This window comes from Camelina sativa, chromosome 18 (assembly GCF_000633955.1).
Source record: "Camelina sativa cultivar DH55 chromosome 18, Cs, whole genome shotgun sequence".
In the NCBI taxonomy this organism is placed as follows: domain Eukaryota; kingdom Viridiplantae; phylum Streptophyta; class Magnoliopsida; order Brassicales; family Brassicaceae; genus Camelina; species Camelina sativa.
This window is the reverse complement of record NC_025702.1, coordinates 2664468-2687179: the sequence shown is the minus strand read 5'-3', so window position 1 is coordinate 2687179 and position 22712 is coordinate 2664468. Positions and strand designations below refer to the sequence as shown.

At 36.8% G+C, this 22712-nt stretch overlaps 5 protein-coding genes across 9 annotated transcripts; 2 read left to right on the top strand and 3 right to left on the bottom strand.

Moving 5' to 3' along the window:
* Positions 2892-5673, top strand: LOC104760363 (disease resistance RPP13-like protein 4). 2 transcript variants are annotated; one of them, XM_010483275.2, is made up of 2 exons: positions 2892-3061; positions 3401-5673. In XM_010483275.2, the coding sequence occupies exon 2, from the start codon at positions 3421-3423 to the stop codon at positions 5512-5514; it is 2094 nt and encodes a 697-aa protein (XP_010481577.1). In that variant the 5' UTR covers positions 2892-3061; positions 3401-3420; the 3' UTR covers positions 5515-5673. The 2 variants fall into 2 exon arrangements, with proteins under 2 accessions (XP_010481577.1, XP_010481576.1); XM_010483274.2 differs by having other exon boundaries at positions 2893-3061; positions 3396-5673.
* On the top strand, positions 5821-9562 carry LOC104760361. The gene has a single exon (XM_010483272.1). It carries the CDS (start codon positions 6011-6013, stop codon positions 8378-8380), a length of 2370 nt encoding a protein of 789 aa, XP_010481574.1. The 5' UTR covers positions 5821-6010; the 3' UTR covers positions 8381-9562.
* LOC104760362 (probable disease resistance protein At5g45440) lies at positions 9419-11010 on the bottom strand. The gene has a single exon (XM_010483273.2). It carries the CDS (start codon positions 10769-10771, stop codon positions 9650-9652), a length of 1122 nt encoding a protein of 373 aa, XP_010481575.1. The 5' UTR covers positions 10772-11010; the 3' UTR covers positions 9419-9649.
* On the bottom strand, positions 12907-15985 carry LOC104760360. Its single transcript, XM_010483271.2, has one exon. It carries the CDS (start codon positions 15628-15630, stop codon positions 13081-13083), a length of 2550 nt encoding a protein of 849 aa, XP_010481573.1. The 5' UTR covers positions 15631-15985; the 3' UTR covers positions 12907-13080.
* Positions 17402-21100, bottom strand: LOC104760359. 4 transcript variants are annotated; one of them, XM_019240155.1, is made up of 2 exons: positions 18766-21100; positions 17402-17895 (listed from the first exon to the last, which is right to left on the bottom strand). In XM_019240155.1, exons 1-2 carry the CDS (start codon positions 21084-21086, stop codon positions 17616-17618), a joined length of 2601 nt encoding a protein of 866 aa, XP_019095700.1. In that variant the 5' UTR covers positions 21087-21100; the 3' UTR covers positions 17402-17615. The 4 variants fall into 4 exon arrangements, with proteins under 4 accessions (XP_019095700.1, XP_010481571.1, XP_010481570.1 ...); XM_010483269.2 differs by having other exon boundaries at positions 17402-18184; positions 19046-21100; XM_010483268.2 differs by having other exon boundaries at positions 17402-18737; positions 19608-21100.

Below are 22712 nucleotides of genomic sequence, written 5' to 3'. Positions count from 1 at the left end.
TTTCAATAAAAATTAACTTAAACGAACTTAAAAGCGGTTCGATACGTATATTATATATCAAATTATCCGCTTTGACATTAGCTTGACGAGATATTAAAAAGTTAAAAAAAAAAGTAAAGATTTCTAGAACAATATAAATATGCGATTTTAATATATATATATATATATATATATATATTTTTTTTTTTATCCTAGCGATTTTAACAATTTTTCTTTTGTCAACTATTTTAACATTTTTTCTTAAATTTAAATATTATAGAAATTATATATGAAATATTTTTTGTATTGTATTTTTGAACTACAAATAAAATTTTGGAGATGTTAATTATATCTATACTCGCAAATCGCAGTTGACTTCAACATTATTGTAGCATCTCTTTAATTTACGTCATCAACATTAAGATAATAACGATAATTTATTGTAAACTTCATCTTCTGAACATATCATGTGGACAAGCAATAACTCCGCATTCACAGGTCACAGCTGCTAACAACATGTAAATATGGATTTATAAGGTCTACGGCCTCAAGTCTTTCTTTATTCGCCCGCAATCAGTAGAGAGCAGACAAGGACATCAATAACAACTGCTAATGGTATTAATATATCAATAAATTGAGATTTATTAGGTCTATGCTTTCGAGTCATTCTTTATTCATAAGAAACAAATTTTGAAAAAAATGAAAAATCGTGATGGTTAGCTGTTAGTGTTAGGTTTTGACTTTTGATTAAAAGAATTTGATTGACAAGTTTGAATAAAACAAAAACATATTATGATTAGAGTACAGCTGGCGAATCTAGAACAATATTATATATGGGACATAATATTTAATTTTTATTAATTTGTTTTAAATATCTAGTATTTGTACATGATCTAACTATTATATGCATATGAAGATATTTTTAATTAAAAATCAATAGAAATGACATTTAAATAAAGCATTCCAACTAAAAAAAAGATAATGTACCTAATTTAGTAAACTATTTGAAGAATAAATAGGAAATAAAAGGAAAAAGACACAATTATAATTTTATAAGTAAGTGTAAATATAAAATAGAAATTTAGTATAGGGTATGCACTACCCTCTAAAGCCTGATTATGAACAAGTACCAAAATGTGATACTACTATTTTGCGATTATTAGCGTTTGGCGATAGTTACGTAAATTATTTAAAACATTTTAGATTGTATAGAATTATAGCTGTTAAAAAACAAAGAATTGCTAATTTAAAAAAAAAAATCGCGGTAACAGATGGTTGCAAATGGTTCAATTTATTTTTAATTATAGTTACCTATAAAAGTAATAAAAATTTATCAAAACAAAAAAAAATATTCTCATTTAACACATCCCCTATATATTAATAGAGAAGCACTATTTTGAAAAAGTTGATGTGTCGCCGTCAGAGAGCTCGAGATACATTTAGCAAAAAGACCCTTAAATTTTCTACTTAATTACATCAACATGCCATTATATTTAAATTAAAACAATTAACTGAATAATAATTAGATATGTCATCAATTTTCACAAAAATTTAAATATCACATATTAAAAATAATTAAATAATTACATACTATTTTAAGTGAAAATTTCACTAATTTTTACTTACAAATATACAAGTCAAAGTTATATTATTTTTAAGAAATAACTTAAAAAGGCTATAAAAACATATAAAGTTAATAAAAATAAAGAACATATAACTTATTAAACATATAACTTATCAACAAAATCATATAAATTTTTTTATTTTTTATGTTAGTATTATTACCATAATAATTTAAATAACAAGCTTTCAATAGTTATTATAATTGATTATAAAAAGAAAAATATATTATCCCAGAATTATCTCCAACTCATTAAAAGAAACTTAATTCCCAATAAATATAGATTTATATATATTCATAAATAAATATAAAAATGATAACAAATTAGGGGATATCATGACGTGTGATTATTTATATATATATATATATCTAAGTATGCAAACTAATTAATCTCAACATTTCGTGTGATTATTCATTCAAAAATAAAAATATTGAAAACCGAATAGGAATATATGTTCTAATTCTACATTAATCTATGTGCTATTAAAAAGGAATAAGACAATAACCCTTATCATCATAAATAAACTTAGTACCAAAAAAAAAATCATAATGTATTTAAAATGAGTGATTATTAGATTATGAAAAAGTGTTATAGTTACTCCATTAACCATAAATATAAAATTTGATTTTTAAAACACACAAAAAATATATATTTCCATATATTGTAACATTTTATAAATATTTTCTTTACCACGTTCACATAATTCACGGGTGAAATGCATTTTTACACGAAAAACACAGCTTTGAAGAAATAAATAAAAAACTTCAGATACATATTATGTTTGACACAAACAAATATTGGTTCTACAATAATAATTTTCTTTAAATCGATTTATCCCGTAAATAGTGCGTGTTGTTACCTAGTATTTTATATTAGAGTATATCTCATTCTTAAATATATATATATATATATATACACGTTTAGTAAACTAAAATATAAAAATACAACTAAAACTTTTTTCTTAGTATATATATTTTTATATACGGTATGTTTTGGGTTTTATATATGTTTGAAAATGTTTGATATTAAACCACTGTAACTGTTGTCAACCAATTATGAATACAATCAACTAACTGTTGGTAAAACAATAACAACATTTAAATCCGCAACAAAACCACTTACGCAAATTTTTACTCCGGCATATGTACTGGTATCGACTGCCTTTAATCCAATCGAGCTCTAGATACATAGCTTTTTTACTCCGGCATATGTAGCTTTTTTTTTTTTATACTAATTTCACTGGGTGAAAACCGGAGCTTAACCAAACATATTAAATGATTTTCTATTTTACTAACTGAATAAAAATTAGCTCTTATTAGAAGAAAAAAAAAATGCAGGAGCTACTGATCATTCTACCAGAGGCACTTGACCTTCTCTTTAATTTTTGCCTCACACATATTTCACTTCGACTGGAAAACCGTCCCATCCCGATTCTAGCCAGAATCTCATGTACCCTCTCGGTAAGAGCTTTATCTTTTGTCCCCATTAAGCTTTAATTTGTGATGACAATCGTTTTGGAAGGGTAATAAGATTTGCTTTATAGAAAATTAGAATTAACGATCGATGATATAGGTGATTAGAGTTGGGGAATGAAGAAACAGATTTTTACTGTAGCAACTACTATTTATGGTTTTGAATAATCTGTTTATGGTTTTTTGAACAATCTGTTTAAAATTGTTAGCATAAAAAAAAAAAAAAAAAACATGAATGAGAGCTGATAAGGGAAATTACATTTGACTTTTTGAATTACTGGAATGGTTCGGTTTGTTATTGGGGAATTTGGTTGTTTTTAAGGTAAGCTTTGAAGTGATAAGGAGTCATGAGCCGCAAGGAGTTGAAGCAGTCAGCTACAATTGATTCGATCATCAACATTGTAAATAAACTACATTCAGCTATTCAACTTCAAGATACTAGTGACGAAGGAGTAAAAAGAGAACATACTCAAGAGCATGTGTTACCTTCCTCTAAGAGCATTGATGTTGAGATTCGGGGGGAAGAAGAAACCTTGGTGGAGACGACGCAGCAAAACAGTTTGGAAAGAAGCAAAAGCGCGCCTCCTCAGATTCCCCCGCCTGACGATCTTGTCAATCCGATTCGTAAGCTACAGATTTCTCTTCGTCGCTTAAAGCGTAAAGTAAAATACATGAGGAGACTTCAGTTAGATGTGGATGAGCAGCTGGGTTTGCTTGATGGTGAGGTTAGAAAAGTGGAGCCCTCCGATATGAGTTTAACCAGTAAAGACTTGACAGATATCACCGCCATGGTTTTGAACTTAATAAGGAAGGTACCTATGTCTTCTGAGAGGCAGAAACAGAAGAAAGCAGCACCAGTTGATCAAGAAGGAGACAAGAGTAAAAAACGCATTGTCTGCTTGCCCGGAATCCATGCAAACGAACAAGCTCTCAAAAGACTCGCGGTTTTCAGAGATGTAAAACGAAAATTCGAGGGTCTTAAAGATGATGAACAGAGGATTTGCCTGCTGAGTTTTGCTGTGTTCCCGGAGAATAAAGAGGTGGATAGAAAGATGCTGATGTACTGGTGGATGGGGGAGGGGGTGCTGCCTGTTTTAAATGCCGAAGTTAAAGTGAAGGAGATTCTTGATGTTTTCACGAAGGAAAACTTGATTGAACCTGTTAAAAACAAACGCAAACTGGAGCCAAGTAGCTATAAGATGACCCCTTTTGTGCATGCTTCATTGGTTCTTATCTCCAAGAAGATAGGGCTTTTTCATATGTATGATGAAAAGGAGAAGCCAAACATGCAGAAATCAGAACTGAACAAGGTCTGCCTTGTGGAAGGGTCGTCACTCCAAGAAGAAGCAAAAAGCAGAACCAAAATGAATCCAGAAAACATCGAAACAGTGTTCAATGTTTCCGAGAGGTTCCCTGAATTCACGCGCAAGTGGTTTACGCGTATGAAGAAGCTTAGAGTTCTTTATCTTGGTAGGTGGGAGAGAATCGACCCGGGGATTGAAATGGATAAGTGGGAGAGAACCGACCAAGAGATTGAAATGGATAGCCGTAGAGTTATGAAAGATTTGAGTTCCTTGACGAGGTTAAGGTTTTTGAGTTTTCAAGGTATCTCAACCATTAAAAGCCTTAGCCGTTCTGCTTGCAAGCTCAACAAGCTGATCATCTTGGACCTCAGGCATTGCTATAACATGGAACAGCTTCCAGATGACATACATAAGCTCAAGAGTCTAGTCTACTTGGATTTGACTGGCTGTGAGGCCTTAGAGAGCATTCCCGTTGGATTGTCTAGGCTAGACAATCTAGAGGTACTCAAAGGCTTTGTGCTAGGTGATGTTGATACAGCAAAAACCTGTAAACTGCCTGCTCTGAAGCGCTTAGCGAATCTGAGAAAGCTTAGTGTTATCGTACACCGAGAGGCTTATCCTTTAGATAAGTTGATTGATGATATAAAAGAATTCAAAGTACTTGAAAACCTGAACGTGCGGTGGGGAAGCAAAGTTATCCTAAAGAAGAAGCATTTAAACAAAGATGAGACAGAAGAGCAGGAGGAGTATGAGCGGAGTTGGCGTGATATTAAGGAACTTCCTAGACAGTTAAGGAAGCTGGACCTGCAGCGTTTTCCTGATAGGGAGCTTCCAGAGTGGCTTTGGCCTCAGAACCTTCTTTACCTGGAAAAGCTCCGTCTCGGAAGCTCGAAACGACTCAAAGGATTCGGTGCTTTACCTGCAGGAGAGCCAACAAAATGTGGTGTTGAGGTTTTACGTCTCACGTCCCTAATAAAGCTAAAAGTGGAATGGAGAGAGCTGAATAAACTCTTCCCAAATCTGAGATTGTTGGAGAGCTATGAGTGTCCCAGAGTAACATTCTGCCCCTGTGATCGAAACGGAATCTGGAGATCTAAGAAGATCGATGACTCAACCACAACTCCTTTGAATATCTGACGTCCAAAACTCTCATATTGATTCTTGTTTTAAGAAGACTTACTTTATGTGTGATTGTGTTGGTTTCCCATTTTTTATAACTTTTCAGTTTGCTGTTGAAATTTGTAATTCGTTGCTTTTTATTAAAATGGTTGGTTTGTTTAAAATGGATTCAGCTAATCCCGTTTACTTGTTCCAGACTGGAAGGTTTCTTATGTTATGATGCATTAGAGCATGTTGTGAGAGACTCCCACTACTAAACATGCTCTTAGTTAATGCTAATTTCGAGGGAGGACGAAGTAAACGACAAACCAGATTACCAAATGATAAAGACATCACCCATCTTTATAATCACAGATATGGGTTTTTGAATTTGAAGTTTTGTTGGAAGTTGGAACAAAGGAAATAAAAAATTAAAGACCAGAGGACTTAAAGAAAGTCAACGACCAAAGGTTTTAGTAAGTCTAAGTCTCTCTGAATCAAAACATTCATCACAATCATTAATCAGAAGAAGAAGATGGTACAGGTGATTCCCACACATATCAAAGATGTCTGGGACGAATGGAACATCAGAGGAATTGTGATTCTCAGTCTCACGATACAGACAATACTCATCATCTTAGCACCATTGAGGAAACGAACATCCAACAGGTTCCTGGCTTTAACCTTGTGGTTGTCTTACCTCTTAGCAGATTGGTCTGCAAACTTTGTGATTGGACTTATTGCCAAGAATCAAGGGAAAGACTTAGAGCCAGATGATCCTCCTCAAGATAAGAAGCTCTTGGCTTTGTGGGCACCGTTCTTGCTCTTACATCTTGGTGGACCAGACACAATCACTGCATACTCTCTCGAGGACAATGCTCTTTGGCACAGACACTTCCTTGGCTTGGCTTTACAGGCTGTTTCTGGTGCCTACGTGGTTATCCAGTCTCTACCTAATTCTCTTTGGGTGATCATACTGCTTTTGTTCATTTCTGGGACTTTCAAGTATCTGGAGAGGACGATCGCCTTGTATCTCGCGAGCTCAGACAAGTTCAGGGGTTCAATGCTTGACGTTCCTGATACGGATTCTAATGAGACCCGCCTCCCGAGAAAGGAAGACGACTTGATGCCTACTGAAAACTACACGCAGTATGGTAGACAAAAGAGACCATTAAGGCTAGAAAACCCCGGTAACTTGACACACCTCGAGATCCTTCAGTTTGCTTTCTGGTTTTTCAATAACTTCAAGAGTCTTGTGGTCAATAACATCTTTAGCTCTGAGCAACGAGACGAGAGCAGAGAATTCTTCAAGAATCTAAAAGACGAAGAAGCTTTGAGGATCTTGGAGGTGGAGCTCGGTTTTATCTACGAAGGTTTATACACAAAAGTCTCGGTTCTTCATACTTGGATTGGAGCTTTGACTCGAACCATAGCATTGGGATCTCTTCTGTCAGCATTTGGCATCTTTCATTACAGAACCAAGAAGAGACATGAGTTTCACGGAGCTGATATAGTGATCACCTACACTTTGTTCTTAGTTGGAATAGCTCTTGATCTTGTATCTCTCCTCATGATTCTCCCCTCAGACTGGACATTTGCTGTCATCAGTAGGATAAACGAAGACGAAGTAGACAGCGGCTCATGGATAGACCCTGCACTCAAGTGGTTCCTCGGTTTGAAGAAGCTGCACTGGAAGAAGCAAAAATGCTGCGGAGGAGTCGAACATGAGGTGCTTAACACGCCGTTTCTAATCCAAAGATGGGCAGGAAGCATGAAGATGTTTAACTTCATCACATACTCTGTGAAAGCAGATATAAAAAGGATACATGACGTCAAGGGTAGAAAACGTCGGCTTGTGTGGACGACTATACTTTACCCTTTCATTTTCATCACCAACATCTTCAAGAAGCTGTTCGAGAAGATCGCCAATTGGAATGATGATCTTCACCAGTATATCAAAGATGTCATTGGTCAGTGGTCGGAAGAAAATTCAGTAGCTCATTACGTTTTCATTATTGTTGAGTTCTGGTTCATGATACCTCACTGCTTCACGTTTCTTGGCAACTACATCACCAACTCCCTCGGCATCAATGATCTGGTAGATGAGATCAGTATGATAAGATCTGTACACAGTGAACCATTGACAAAAGAGCTGTGGGGTTTCATATTTGATCAGCTTAAATCCAGACTGAAGCGTCGTCCACGCAACGAGAGAAGAAAAACGAAAGCCGGAAGGAAAGGATGGGATTCTGGCAACATTGAATTAGATATGGCGGATCCAGAACGGTTGATGCGTTACATAGCAGATGTTGATTTCGACCGGAGCCTTATGCTGTGGCACATAGCAACTGAGCTGTGTTACCAAGAAGAAGCACCCACTATGGCTAACTGTGACAAAGACCGTGAGTTCAGTAAAATCCTCTCCGACTACATGATGTATCTCTTGATTATGCAGCCAAAGCTGATGTCAGAGGTTGCTGGGATAGGGAAGATCAGGTTTAGAGACACGTTAGCCGAAGCTGAAAAGTTCTATAAGAGGTGGCATATTGAGAACTTGAGGGACGTGCAAAGAGCAAGCCGTAAGATTCTTTCGGTGGGGATAGAGATTCATCCGAGGGATGTCAAAGGTAACCAAAGCAAATCTGTGTTGTTTGAGGCTAGGGCACTGGCGAAACAACTCAACAAGATAAAGAAGCAAAGTGTGGATGGAGATGAAGAAAACATGTGGAGTGTGGTAAGCAAAGTGTGGATGGAGTTGCTGTTCCACGCAGCGTGCAATTGTGATGCTGCAGCGCGTATGGAGCAGCTTAGCAGAGGAGGAGAGTTACTCGTTTTTGTTTGGCTAGCATTGGCTCACCTCGGCCTTGGAGGTCAGTTGAGTTCATCAGCAAACGAGGAAAATTGATTTGAGTTGAAACGTATCCATCGTTCCTTCTGTTGTTTTGATTACACATTGTGCACAATCTGAAGAAGTAGTCTCACATCTTTCGTGAGTAATTTTGCCTGCAAGAAAAATATGGAGCACTGAAAGAAAAATTTCACTTATTTTTTTTTTGTAGCGACCTTAGTCAGTACTGAGATGGGCAAACTTAAACACAAAATCTAGCATATATGCTAAAACTTGAGCCCATTCAAAATCTACATAGAACATTCAGAACAAACAAACTAATAAGTATAACTTTTTTCAATTAATGACAAATCAACATCAACACCAATAACAATGTCTGATCATCTCTCACCAAGAATTTGAAAAAAAGAAAATGTCATAGTCTCATAGATTAGAATGAGCAGTATGAGTGATCATTAAAGCGCTGCAAATTCAAAATCTTCGACTCATTTTATCAAAAGAGCTGCAAATTCAACATCTTTAGCTCATTTTATCATTAGCCAAACACTCACTAGAGCTTCAAAGCAACCAGATTTATTGAGCCAATTCCAAAAACGAAATTGTTGTGAACCAGAGGACTGATTCAAACTTCAAGCAAACATAAAAAAAAAAAAAAACAAAACCACACATATAATAATCGAGTTCGAATCCAATTTACCCGTTGTCTCGCCACTCCCAAATCTTTCCCCTCTCCCCAATTTTTTTTTTTTTTTGTTTTCTCGTCTTCCGACTGGCTAAGAGGACGAAGATAGCCGGAAAAAAAAAAAAACATCTGTTATAACGGAGCCGTGTACTAACTAAAACGCAGCGTTTCGTTTAATTGTGAAAAAACAGAGGATTGGGGAAGAGTACCTTTCGTTTCAAAGCCAACAAGATTAATTAGGGTTCTTCTACATACACACGATCTCCAATTATTCTCATTCAAGGTTTGGATTCTTAATTTTTCGTAATATTGGTTTTTCTCATCTTCATCTTTATATACTGTAATTGGCTAAATTTGCGAAAATAAAACTACTAGAAGTTAAAGAGTGTCTCAGTTTTTCCAAGTTGTCTATCCTTTTTTTTTTGTTGTTGTTCTTGTTGTGTGTGCGTTTTGCTTCATCGTTTCCCGTTTGATGTATTTCTGGTTATGTTTTCGAGTGTTGTTGTTATGCGAGGCATTTGAATCAATGAGTTAAAGGAAGAAATGTATTATGAATCTATGATTACGGATTACTGATACAACAGAACTAACAACAAACCAAAAAAAACACACACACAATGGAAAAAAGGGGGTTTTTAAATATCTCAAGCCTTCTGAGGTGGAATAGTTCCCATCTCTTCTGGTGTTGTTGTGTTGTTGGCTGGTTCGGTAGTTCCATTTGTGGAACCGTTCTGGTCAGCTTTTTCATCATCAAGAAACACGGGAACAAGCGTGGCTAATAGTGTAGCAGCTAAAGGAAAACCACGAGACTTGTTCATTAGCTCATCTATGCATTTCTTGTCGTTCCTTGGGAGCGTTTCCTCATTATCTTCCAAAGCTTCTTTATATATGTTCCAGACACTTCCAGTGTCAGTCAGAGGCCAAAGACGATGTATCTCATGTTCCTCTGCAACTAGCTTCTTTGCTAGTGTCTCTTTCTCATCCCTTGTCGTGTATATGACTCTTCCACCAGATCCTTCAGGGAATCCATCTGACAGATACTTTCCCCATTTCTTCTCCTTCTTCAGTTTCTCCTCATCGTCCTGAAGAATCTCGTCCCAGTTGTCCTCATCTCGCACATCATCAAAGACGATCAGATACTTTTTCCACCTCAGATTCAAGTGAAGTGCATAGAGAAGAGCAGCGACCTCCTTCTCTTCCGCCGTCTCTCCATCAATTTCTCCAGCTTCCATCATGTTTGCAACTTCTTCTACTACTTCTCTACGGATGGATTCGAAGATCGAATCTTCAACTCCAAGACCCTTCAAGATCTTCTTCAACACACATATCTTCCCATTAAGTGATCCCTCCTTAGATTCATTGCTACGCATAGAAACCCAAATCCTCGGGGCATAAACACTCTTCACATCATAATCATTAAAGATCACCTTGCATAATGTTGTCTTCCCAACACCGTATTCTCCGACAATCACAAGACTCTTGAACTCCTTGTAAACTTTTTGATCCAACAAGAAGTTCTTCAATGACTTGATCTCGTTCCCGAACCCATGGATATAATGGCCCGGAGGTGAAGAGTCGGTTTCCACACGATCCTCTTCGTCATCCTTGTCCCTCTTCTCCAAAGCTCCTGCACAAAGATGATTGATTTTGGTACTCTTGTTGTTGTTGTCTTCGGTTGGAGGATTGAGCCATTTTTCATATTGGTCATGGAAGTGTTTTGTGAAGGTTCCTTTGGCTTCTCCTTGCCTTGACATTTCTGGAGCCATAATTCAAGCAAAGCTAAAACAAAACAAAAAGAAAATGAGAGAAATCCAGTGGAAAGAAGAATCAAAGAAAATATAGGAAATGAAATGCAGAGAGAGAGGTGAGAGACTTAGATATATAAATAGAGGAAAAAAGATGGCAAGCTACATAAATTATACAAGAAAACATGTTCATACATACCAAGTATACTATTGTATCTTCAACTACACAAAGTGTATGTATTACATGGCCACATGCATGAACTATATAACGTTATATGGTCAACACCATAGACATACAATCCAGTGCACCGGTTGACTGACTCCGGCGAATACGGATGTTGACTTCGGCGTTGACCAAAAAAAATGTATTAATTTTTTTTTCTATTAAAAATAAAAAAAATAAACATTATATATAAACATTTTTGGTTTTTTATGATTAAGAAACATATTCAATTTAATATCTAAATATTTTTATATATTTCTAATGTATTCATTCTTATAATTAGTTAGTTTTTATTTTTAAAGCTAAATTAATGATTAAATAAAAATTATTATTAATTATTTTCAAGATATCTATATATATATATATATATATATATATATAAGTCTTTGATAATCAGATTATTTAAATACTACAAATCAATAAAATCAAATTCAACTATTTTCATTAGAAAAATAATATGCAAAAGATTGAGTATATGACTCTTTACTCTATAGTTTGCATGGTAAATGTTGTATAAAATTTTAGATACTGTTACTATAAATTAAATTATATATTGTGATGTGTGAGAGTCACTTACAAAATAAGAATCACTTTCATTACAACTTATCTTATTTGGTGTATTTTTAAGACTTGACTCTAATTTTGATGTTATGAAGAATTAAATATTAAATATTAATATTTTTGTATAATTAAGTATCGCAAAGGAAGGAAAAAAACTTCTTTTGGAAATTAATTGAATTCGAAGGAAAAAAAAATACAACTTATATTTATGCAACTTATAGACTTTGCGGATTTCATTCCTACTGTTACTCAACCTATTAATGATGATCTAACTCGCGAATTCACTTCTGAGGAAATATATAAAGCTTTATCAATGATTGGAGATGATAACGCACCTGGTCCTGATGGTCTAACTGCTAGATTCTACAAGGAATGTTGGGAGGTTGTTGGAGAGGATATTACCACAAAGTAAAAGATTTTTTTGCTACTGTAGTTATGAAACCTGGTCTCAACAACACTAACATTTGTATGATCCCTAAAACCACTGAGCCAAACACCTTATCCGACTACCGTCCCATTGTACTCTCCAATGTGATTTATAACATCATTTCCAAATGCCATGTTAACCGGTTAAAAGGTAATTTTTAGATACTATTGTATCAGACTCTCAAGCAGCGTTCATTCCAGGGCGACTAGTTACTAATATATTTCAAACTTTATAGCAAGCTTACTTTATGAAATCAACCCCGCACGTACGTGCGAGTCTGAATATAGTAAACTTTATACTTTATACACGTACATGCGAATCTGAATATAGTGTATAAACTTTAAATACGCAAACCCAAATCGACATATAATTTTTTAAAAGAAAAAGTTTGCATACATTATATTATTTAGGGTTAAACCCAATAATTTTTCCCATAAAAATTACGTGAGAAAATAAAAGCCAAATCCCGAAGTGGAGTTTTTCTTTTCTTTTAATTTTAGTTTTATGGAATTGCCAAACTATATGAACGGGAGTATAAAACCCCAGAAATGTAATGCCGAAATTGAAACTGAACCTGAAATTGAAATTGAAAGTGAAAGTAAAATTGAATGTAAGGGAGAAGAAGGATTGATCCATCCATGGAAGAATTAGAGTCGGAAGATCGATCAATCAGTGCGTTTGGTTTGCGAGTTTCAATGAGCGTTTGGGGTTTTGATTTCACAGGATTTGATGTTCAATATAAGTGATTCGACTTTACTTTTCAACATCTTTAGGCTATGTCTGTGTGTTGTTGTTGGTTTCAGTGGCGGCCAATAGCTTTCTTCTTGCGGCTTCAGTTTTGGTCAGAATCTCTCCATTGGTTAAGGTACGCATTGAGATACTTCACTCTTCTTTCGCCGGTTTGAAAATGTGTAATCTGGATTCAGCTAGAATGATCTTAGGAGCAATCATAACAACCCTTGTTGGAGATATGAAAACTATTTTGGGATAAAGTCAATCACAAAACCATACACAAATAAATGTCATCATCTCTCTATGCAAAGAAAGAGTTCATTGTTTTTGAGCAGAAAAGAGTAGAAAGAAATACAAATGTTTTTGTTCATCTTGTTCCTTCACTCACTACTTGCCTATAATGAGTTTGGCCCTGGCATCTCCTTTGTTGATCTGGAACTGATCTGTTAGTCCAAAGTGAGCCATTAGAAGCCACACGAAGTTTATGAGCTCAGCGCCTCTGCTTAGTTGCTCCACGTGAGATGTAGCGTCGCAATGACAAGCTGCATAACAGAGGAGTTCCACCCAAACTTTGCTCAGTATCTCCCATTTGTCTTTTTTGTGTGTCTTCTCCATCTCCGTAAGGTCTTTGGCTAGCCTGCTCGCGTCAAACAACACAGACTTGCTTCGATCTCCCTTCACGCTCATTGGTTCAGTTTCACAGTTGACGTTCCGAATGTTTTCGGTGGCTATCTTCACGCTTCTCTTGTCCTCGATATGCCTCCTCTCGAAAAACTTGTCAGCTTCAGCCAATGTGTCTCTGAATCTTATCTTCCCAATTCCAGCTACCTCGGACATCAGGCTGGGTTGCAAGATCAGGAGATACATCATGTAGTCTGAGATGATTTTGCTGAACTCGCGGTTACTGTAATGCTCCTTTTTTTCATCATCACCCTTTGGGATTGTCTCTTCCTCGTGTTGTTGGTAGCAGAGCTCGGTTGCAATGTGCCACATCAAAAGACTCTGATCATAATCAACCTTTGTGACATAACGTACCAGTTTTTCACGTTCTGCATCCGCTGGCAGGTTCTCTCTTAAAGTCCATTCTCCTCGAGCCAAAGATATCCTCTTGGCATTTTCAGGACTGTCTCCATACTTTGATTTGTTTCTCAGCTCATTGAATATGAACTCCCACAGTTCTTTCGTCAAGGGCTCTCCGTGTACAAATAGCGTCTTATGGACCATATCAAGTGTATCCGAGATGTCGAAGAACTCGCTGAGGACATCCCACACAGATTTGATGAAATGTGGGATGCGGGATATGAACTCGAAATAGATAGGGTGAATAGTACGACGAGCCCATGGACGGCTTCTTGAAAACGCATTGACTCTTTGACTGATCCATTTGTGCACATCGTTGATCACGTCGACAATCCATCCAACAACTTTCTGGATAATCCAGTTGAGTTTTATAAATGGGAAAGATATGATCACCCATGAGATGCGGCGGAAATCACCTCTGGCATCGTGGATCCTCACTACCTCTGCTTTTGTGGCAAAAGCTATAAAGTTGAATACGTTGATGCTTCCACACCACCTCCGGAGAAAGAATGTTGTCGTGAGCACGTGATGCTTCTGTTCTATTGAACACTTACCATCACCTTCCTTTTTTTTTTTTTGGTAGGACTTATCATTACGTTCCGTGATACACGGTTTCTTACCTTCAGTGGTACACTTATGCTTGCACACTTGCTCCGTCCAACGTAGCTTTCTTAAACCAAGTAACTTGTCGAAAATTCTATCTTTCAATGATAGAGGCTCTTCAGGATCGTCCTTCAAGCTACTATGTGTTGCACATGTCCAGTCTGAGAACAGAAACAAGAGGATTGATATGAAATCCAGAACTAGGCCAACTGCAAACAGCGTGTAGGTAACCTTAACATCAGCTCGATGAAATTCTCTGCGTTTGTTATCTTTCTTATGAAAGATAATGAATGCAGCCACAAGGGTACCAGAAGCAACAACCCGAGAGACAGTTCCAAAAATAGTATGAAGAACAGCGATCTTGGTGAAGAGAGCATCATAGAGGAAACCAAGCTCGATCTCGATAATCCTCAAAGCTTCCTCTGGATCTACCAAATTCTCAAAGATCTCGAGGCTCTCGTCACGCTCCCTGAAGCTGAAGATAAGGTTGACAACAAGGCCCTTGAATGTGTTGAAGAACTTGTAAGCATACTGAGCTATCGCAAGATGGGTCAACTTTTCTTTTCTCTTCAAGGCTAATGATGGATGCTCTAATTTCTTAGGCCTATTTTCCTTGTCAGGCTCATCAATCAGAATGATCTTGGTGGGTAGTCTTGCCTCTTTCTTGGCCTTGTACTCCTCCATGAGCTTCGCGTAGTTTGGTCCTGGATCTGGTGCCTCAATCATAGAATCCCTAAACTTGTCCAAACTGGCACTATACAAAGCCGTTGTCCTCTCCAGATACTTTATAGTCCCAGAAATGAACACTAAGAGTATAATCACCCAAAGGCTATTGGGCAGAGACATGAGAACCACATAGACACCAGCAATTGCCTGAAAGACAAGCCCAAAGACATGTCTGAGCCAGAGAGCGTTATCTTCAAGCGCGAAAGCTGTGATTGTGTCTGGTCCACCAAGATGCAAGAGCAAGAATGGGGCCCATAAAGCCATGAGCTTTTTGTCCTGTGGAGGGTCATCAGGTTTGAGTTCTTTACCTTGATTTTTGGAGATGAGACCAACAGCGAAATTAGCAGACCAATCTGCCAAGAGATAAGAGGACCAAACGAGCATGATCAAGAGCCTTCTTGGTGTGCGTTTCCTTAGCGGAGAGAAGCAAATGAGAATGGCTTGAAGGGTAAGACTTAGAATGACCGCTCCTCTTATGTTCCATCTATCCCAGACGTCTTTGATGTGTTTTGGAATCACGTCCACCATTCTTGCTCTCTTGAGGAGAAAAAGATAAAGCTTCTTCCTTTCTCTCTCGATGTGGTTCTTCTTTGTTTCTCTTTCTCTCTCTCTTTTGGTTACTGAGATGTTTCTTTTTTTCTCAGATTTACTTGAGAAATTTGGGGTTTGTGGAATGTTTTCAAGAAGCCATTGATGTTGTTCTTTCTTATTTTTCTTACCAGAGGACTCCTCACTCAGGAGAGAAAGAGAGAGGACGACTCAGCAACTCAGGTTTAGCTGGGTGTTTTTTTTTTGCAAAATTAATAACTAGTTTTGCATTTTCGCCATATATTATTGCAAATTGTCTATAAAAAAATTACTGTTGGTATCCACACCGTAAAAAATGTTCTTTTTATTCCATCAATGCGTAACTTTTTTAATTGTAATTTGTAAATTAATTAGTTTGCCAAAAAAAAAAACAAACCAGCTAGACCTGCGGCTGAGTAAATCAATTAATGCGTCCTTTGGTTTTTTGGCAGGGTTGAGAGACGACGACTTAGTTTTTTTTTTGGACGTCAAGAGACGACTTAGCTATTTTGAGTAAAGCACGTAGATTAAAAAATAATTACTTTAAAAAAGTTCAACCAATTATAAATAAAATTGTATAATATAAAATATTAAACTAGTCTAAAAGTTATATAAAAACTTGAAAACATTCTATATTATGAAACAACAAAAATTTCTAAAACATCTTATAGTATGAAACGGAAGAGTATTTATTAATGGTCTTTTTTATATTACTATTATTATTGGTCTTTTTTATATTATTATCAGATGTAGTAAAGTTCATTAGTTGATCTCCCGTCGTTTTAGTAAAAAAGTATACATATATCCAAAGTCAGATTTGAATGGTTATGACCAATAATAAATAGCTAAGGAAAATAATTCTTATGGTTACTAAAATAAGAAAAAAATTGTCGTCATGTTTATAATAATGCTTTAAAGTTTAACCATAGTTATCACTTACATTATTTAAAACAGACCCGAGTTAGTCTTTATTAAATCGAGTTTATTTAGTGACCAACTGACCATTGACCAATACTGAAGATTTAAAAATTCTTTAATTCTTTATTTATGGTTGGCTTGCACAGAAAAAAAAACTAAATGTTTCCTTATCTTACTTGCTAGCTATATACTTCAATTTTAATATTCAGTCATTTGATTTGAGGTTAATTTACGTGAAACCAGTAAAAAAAAATTGGGTTATCGGAAACATATATTTTGAGTCTTGGAAACACTAATATTAGGTGAGTCCAAATTTTTATTTTATTTTTAGGCAAAAGGTCGAAAATGTTTAAAATTTTCAAAATTGAAAAAAAAAAAAAAAATACAAGTCCAAAAATTAACAGCAAGGAAAAATAAAAAAACAGGTGTGTAGTTAGGTCTAAAATTTTGAAATTGAGATCGATAATTGAAATTTTCGTCGCAGCGACATTCACAAAAGCAAAGCCTTCCGTTGAATTGAAGAGATAACGATGGAGAGAGTAAGGTTTCTGCTAATACGATTCATGATGATCTTCTGAGTTTTTGGGTCCGAATTCTATATGAAATTTTTGTGGTGTCTTTGGTACTTTTTGATTAGGGTTCTAAGCAAATGGTTGATTCGAGGCACCATGGTTTGCCCGGTGAGATTCTGAAATTTGCTCTCTGATTACGTCATTCACGCTGGATTCAAACAATTTGTTCGATTTCTTTTAATTGGAATTTTCAAGGATCGTTTGGAGAGTTGTGTTTTTGGTTGTGTAGAAGGAAGAGTATATATCACAGGAATCAACCAAGCTTAGATAAATGAATGTAGCATAGACAGAAGAATTAGGAAGATAGGAGAGTTACACAATGCAGATGATCAAAGAACAGATAGGATGATATGGAGGAAGCTGCAAACAGTTCCAAGACATAACTCTTTTGACACAACAATGGAAGCAAATTGGGGTGGTGGAAAGAAACTAATGTTACTTTTGTTACTTATTCGATCACTTGCCTATAATCAGTTTGGCTCTGGCATCTCCTTGGTTGATCTGGAACTGGTCTCCTAATCCGAAATGAGCCATCAATAGCCAAACAAAGCTGATGAGTTCTCCTCCTTTGCTTAGCTGAGCTGCGTGTTCTATGGCGCCACACTTTGTCGCTGCATAACAAAGCAACTCAACCCACACTTGGCTCATTATTTTCCACATCTCTGTGTAATCCTCCTTGCTCTTGCTTAAACCCTTTAGCTCATCGGCAAGCATGGCCCCGTCAAACAGGACGGACTTGCTTCTGTCACCTTTCACGTCGATAGGCTCAGCTTTTGCTGGAACCGCCACTGATAAAATCGCCGTGCTGGCTTCCTTTACAATGTCTTCCTTCTCCGTGGATTTCCCCGGGATATGTCTCCTGTCGAAGAACCTCTGAGCCTCTTCGCAAGTGTCTCTGAATCTTATCTTTCCAATACCAGCAACAGCTGACATCAGAGTTGGTTGCATCATTAGGAGGTAGATCATGTAGTCTGAAAGGATTTTACTGAACTCGCGGGCGCTGTGACACGCTTCACTAACTTCTTCTGTTTCGTCTGTTTGGTATAAGAGCTCAGTGGCAATATGCCACACTAGAAGGCTCTGATCATAATCCATCTCCATCACATAGCGTAGAAGTTTCTCACGTTTTTTTTCTGTTGCTCTGTCACCTTGTATGTCACGTAGCGTCCAGTCACCTCTAGCTGAAGATACCCTCATGGCGCTTTCAGAGTCATCAGCAAAACGGGATTTGGCTTTTACCTCTCCGAATATGTGTACCCACAGATCCAGGGTGAGACGATCACTGGACGTGTAGATCACCTCATCTAGCTGAGCTTCGATGCCAAAGAAGTCCATAAAACTTTTGATTGCGCGTCCAGGTAGACTAGGAATGTAAAATAAGCAGAAGAAGCACAACCTAATGTACTCTTCATTCAATCTCTTGTATTTCTTGCACCCACGACTTATGTTACCGTCAATCCACTTGAAAATCTCATGACTTGTCTTTTTTATTCCTGTATAACAGGATGCAATGACTCTTCCAATTGTTTCGAATATGAGTCCAATGTAAAGGGTGTTGATAACCGTGTCAAAGGCGATGTGTATCCGACCCTTTNACAGGACGGACTTGCTTCTGTCACCTTTCACGTCGATAGGCTCAGCTTTTGCTGGAACCGCCACTGATAAAATCGCCGTGCTGGCTTCCTTTACAATGTCTTCCTTCTCCGTGGATTTCCCCGGGATATGTCTCCTGTCGAAGAACCTCTGAGCCTCTTCGCAAGTGTCTCTGAATCTTATCTTTCCAATACCAGCAACAGCTGACATCAGAGTTGGTTGCATCATTAGGAGGTAGATCATGTAGTCTGAAAGGATTTTACTGAACTCGCGGGCGCTGTGACACGCTTCACTAACTTCTTCTGTTTCGTCTGTTTGGTATAAGAGCTCAGTGGCAATATGCCACACTAGAAGGCTCTGATCATAATCCATCTCCATCACATAGCGTAGAAGTTTCTCACGTTTTTTTTCTGTTGCTCTGTCACCTTGTATGTCACGTAGCGTCCAGTCACCTCTAGCTGAAGATACCCTCATGGCGCTTTCAGAGTCATCAGCAAAACGGGATTTGGCTTTTACCTCTCCGAATATGTGTACCCACAGATCCAGGGTGAGACGATCACTGGACGTGTAGATCACCTCATCTAGCTGAGCTTCGATGCCAAAGAAGTCCATAAAACTTTTGATTGCGCGTCCAGGTAGACTAGGAATGTAAAATAAGCAGAAGAAGCACAACCTAATGTACTCTTCATTCAATCTCTTGTATTTCTTGCACCCACGACTTATGTTACCGTCAATCCACTTGAAAATCTCATGACTTGTCTTTTTTATTCCTGTATAACAGGATGCAATGACTCTTCCAATTGTTTCGAATATGAGTCCAATGTAAAGGGTGTTGATAACCGTGTCAAAGGCGATGTGTATCCGACCCTTTGTATGGTGGATTCGCTCCGGTTTCAAACATAAGCAGTATTCGATCAGGTTGTGTGCATGTACATACTCTGACCACCTGCGATATAAGAAACTCGTGTCGAGCACATTATGACACGGTTTTTTCTTGGTACTCTTCTCAGACGATTCCTGACCTGGTGTTTCTCCGGTACTCTTGTCGAGAACTGCTGTTTTCTCGGTACTCTTGTCAGGCTTCTCATGACCTGATGTTTTGTTGGTAACCTTGCCGGGTGTTTTCTTGAAGCATTTATCATAGTCCTCCGTCTTCAACTCCCTGACCCCTAGAATCTTGTTAAGAATCCAGTTGAGAATGTGGTCGATCCGGCTGTCCTCTTCGTCCACCTCATCCTTCATCTTCCTCAATCTGACAAACGTCCAGTCAGATGCACAAAACATGATAAGAGCGATGCAGTCCAGAGCTATTCCTCCTACCAGCAATGCGTAAGTAAGGCCAACATCAAAATCACTATAATCTTTCTTGTTCTTGTATTGAAAGATGCGTAGAGCTGCTATGAGGCATCCCAGGGCGATGAACCTGAAGAGGAACCCTATCCAATTATGCAAGATCTCGGCTTTCGTGTACAGAGCTTCATAGATAAAGTTGAGCTCAACCTCTAAGATTCTTAAAGCTTCGTCTGCGTCCAGAGAGCTAAAGAATCTCTTGCTCTCAGCTCGTTCTTGAAACGTAAAGATGAGATCAACCACAAGACCTTTGAAGATATTGAAGTACTTATAAGCATACTGGAGAATATTGAGTGGAGTGAGCTCCCTTGGAGGCCTAACCTGAGCAGTGGCTTTTGGATCTTTCTCAGGCTCTCCAATCTTGATAATCTGTGTAGGCATCTTCATATCTTTCTTGGCTGCGTATTCCTCCATGAGCTTCGCGTAGTTTGGTCCAGGATCAGGCCGCTGAATCATGGAATCCTTGAACTTGTCAAGACTCGCCAGGTACAAAGATAATGTCCTCTCGACATACTTGATCACTCCGGCCGAAAACACCAGCACAATGGGTTTCCAAAGAGCGTTGGGTAAGGATTGCAAAAACACGTAAACGGTTGCAACAGATTGAAAGAAGAGACCCAACAAGTGCCTGAGCCATAGCTCGTTATCTTCAAGGGCCAGGGCAGTGATTGTATCCGGACCACCGAGATGCAAGAGTAAGAAAGGAACCCAGAAAGCAAACAATTCGGCGCTCTTTATCGGTTCTCCGGGTTCTGGATCATCTCCTTGACTATCTGATATTTGTCCGGCGGCGAAGTTGGCTGACCAATCAGCAAGAAGGTAAGCTGACCAAATGAGAGAGAGCCAAACCTTATTGGAAGAGCGTTTTCTTTGGGGTGCAACGAAAATGAGAAATGTTTGAAGACTGAGACTGAAGATTAAGGTACTCCGGATACTCCATTCGTCCCATATGTCCTTGATAGGCTCTGGGATTGCCTGCACCATCTTCAAACCGATTGGTTGAACGAAACGAACAAGAACTGAAGATGTGTTTGGCTTTTTCTTTTTTTTTTTGGTGTGAAGGTTTGAGTTATTCTGGGTGGACAGCCATTGGAGGCTTCTTGGAGACCTTGAGGTTAGTCAAACATGTTCATAGAGCTCTAAGTCTTTTTCTTTCTTTTTTTTTTTTAAGGTTTTTTTTTATACGATATAATTTGAATTTATCTTTCTTGTCTGCTGTTAAATAAATTATTTACTTTATACTTATTACCTGATTCAAAATAAAACAAAAATAAACAATTATCCCACTGGACGAAGGGAATAAAATATATGCTAGTATATTTTATCTTATCCTTTTTGCTATATAATGTATTTGAACCTTTTTTTTTGCGAGAAATGTTTTGGAAAAATAATTAAAAATTTAATCGATTTTTTACAAAAACTTAATTTAAAATTTTGATCTTGTCTTTATCCTTTCGTCTTCGTAAAAGTTAAAATCAAATGGTTACAGAATCAAATATGTTTAATTAAAACTTAAGTGTACGAGGTAATTTCAAATGGCCTTAGAAAATTGGAATGAGCGACAAGACAACAAAGTTTGCACATGTGAATACTTTTGTTACTTCTCCAAGAAACTTGTTAAAGAAATTAGAGACCCAAGAAATTAAAGTAAGATTTCTTTTTTATTTAAACTTGGTTTTAATTATTTTCAAAAAAAAAAAAAAAATTGAGTTTACTAGCCAAAATAAATATTTTCCCACGTCTTGTCTCATCTGATTGACAAAATTTTCGGACAACGAGTTGGCATCATTCCTACAGCTGGATATATAATGCTAATTAAATGTTACACTTGGGTTGGATGTATTATTATTTTTTTTAACCATGGTACAGTGGGACATTTTATAATAGAAGCTTTTAATATTACGACGACTTGTATACCGATGACTTTTGGATGTGGGTCTTTTAATTTTGTTTTCTTTTCCTTTTTATTTTTTTTTTATAAAAACTTTACTTTAATTCGGGCTGCCAAAAGAAAAGAAAAATAAAAAAGATTTTAGTTCTGTTTCCTATCAACGTGGGAACAGTGTATTTTTCAGTTAAATAGTTTTTTACCATATATTAAAAAAAACAATGCACATTATTCATTGTTTATGGTTGAAAAGTAGGTTTGCATTTAATATAGAACATTTTTTTTTGTTGATTTTAAATATTACATTCATTAAAAAAAACTAAAGGCATGTTGTCAAAAATAAAAGACGTTCATCTGTTTTTAGTTAACTGATTTTTTTTTAAACCCTGTCTCATTATTAGCTCAAAACCTGTCTTTTTTTTTTTTTTCTTTTTATTTTGGGGTCAACCAACAGGCTAAGGCTTGTTTAGTTGTCTATATCCATATTGCATTACTGCCTAAGCGTCTTTTATATAATAGTATGAGTTAACGAAACAAAAGAAATAGTGTTATTATATTGATAATGAAAAAATGACTTTATTTATATATAAAAAAAAAGTGTTATTATACTTTAAGTTATTATTCACATACCTCTCTCCCTCTATCTGCTTTGCATATCCTTTTTTTTTTTCATTCTTCGTCTTCTGTCCTGCAGATTTCAACTTTTTTTTTTTTTTTTTTTT

Bases quoted from the DNA above. Each gene is read 5' to 3' on its own strand.
- LOC104760363 (XM_010483275.2), top strand. From the start codon at position 3,421: ATGAGCCGCAAGGAGTTGAAGCAGTCAGCTACAATTGATTCGATCATC.
- LOC104760361 (XM_010483272.1), top strand. From the start codon at position 6,011: ATGGTACAGGTGATTCCCACACATATCAAAGATGTCTGGGACGAATGG.
- LOC104760362 (XM_010483273.2), bottom strand. From the start codon at position 10,771: ATGGCTCCAGAAATGTCAAGGCAAGGAGAAGCCAAAGGAACCTTCACA.
- LOC104760360 (XM_010483271.2), bottom strand. From the start codon at position 15,630: ATGGTGGACGTGATTCCAAAACACATCAAAGACGTCTGGGATAGATGG.
- LOC104760359 (XM_010483269.2), bottom strand. From the start codon at position 21,086: ATGGTGCAGGCAATCCCAGAGCCTATCAAGGACATATGGGACGAATGG. The intron at 18,185-19,045 runs GTGAAGCGTGTC...CAGACGAAACAG, and splicing joins AGACGAAACAGAAGAAGTTA to AAGAAGTTAGTGAAGCGTGT.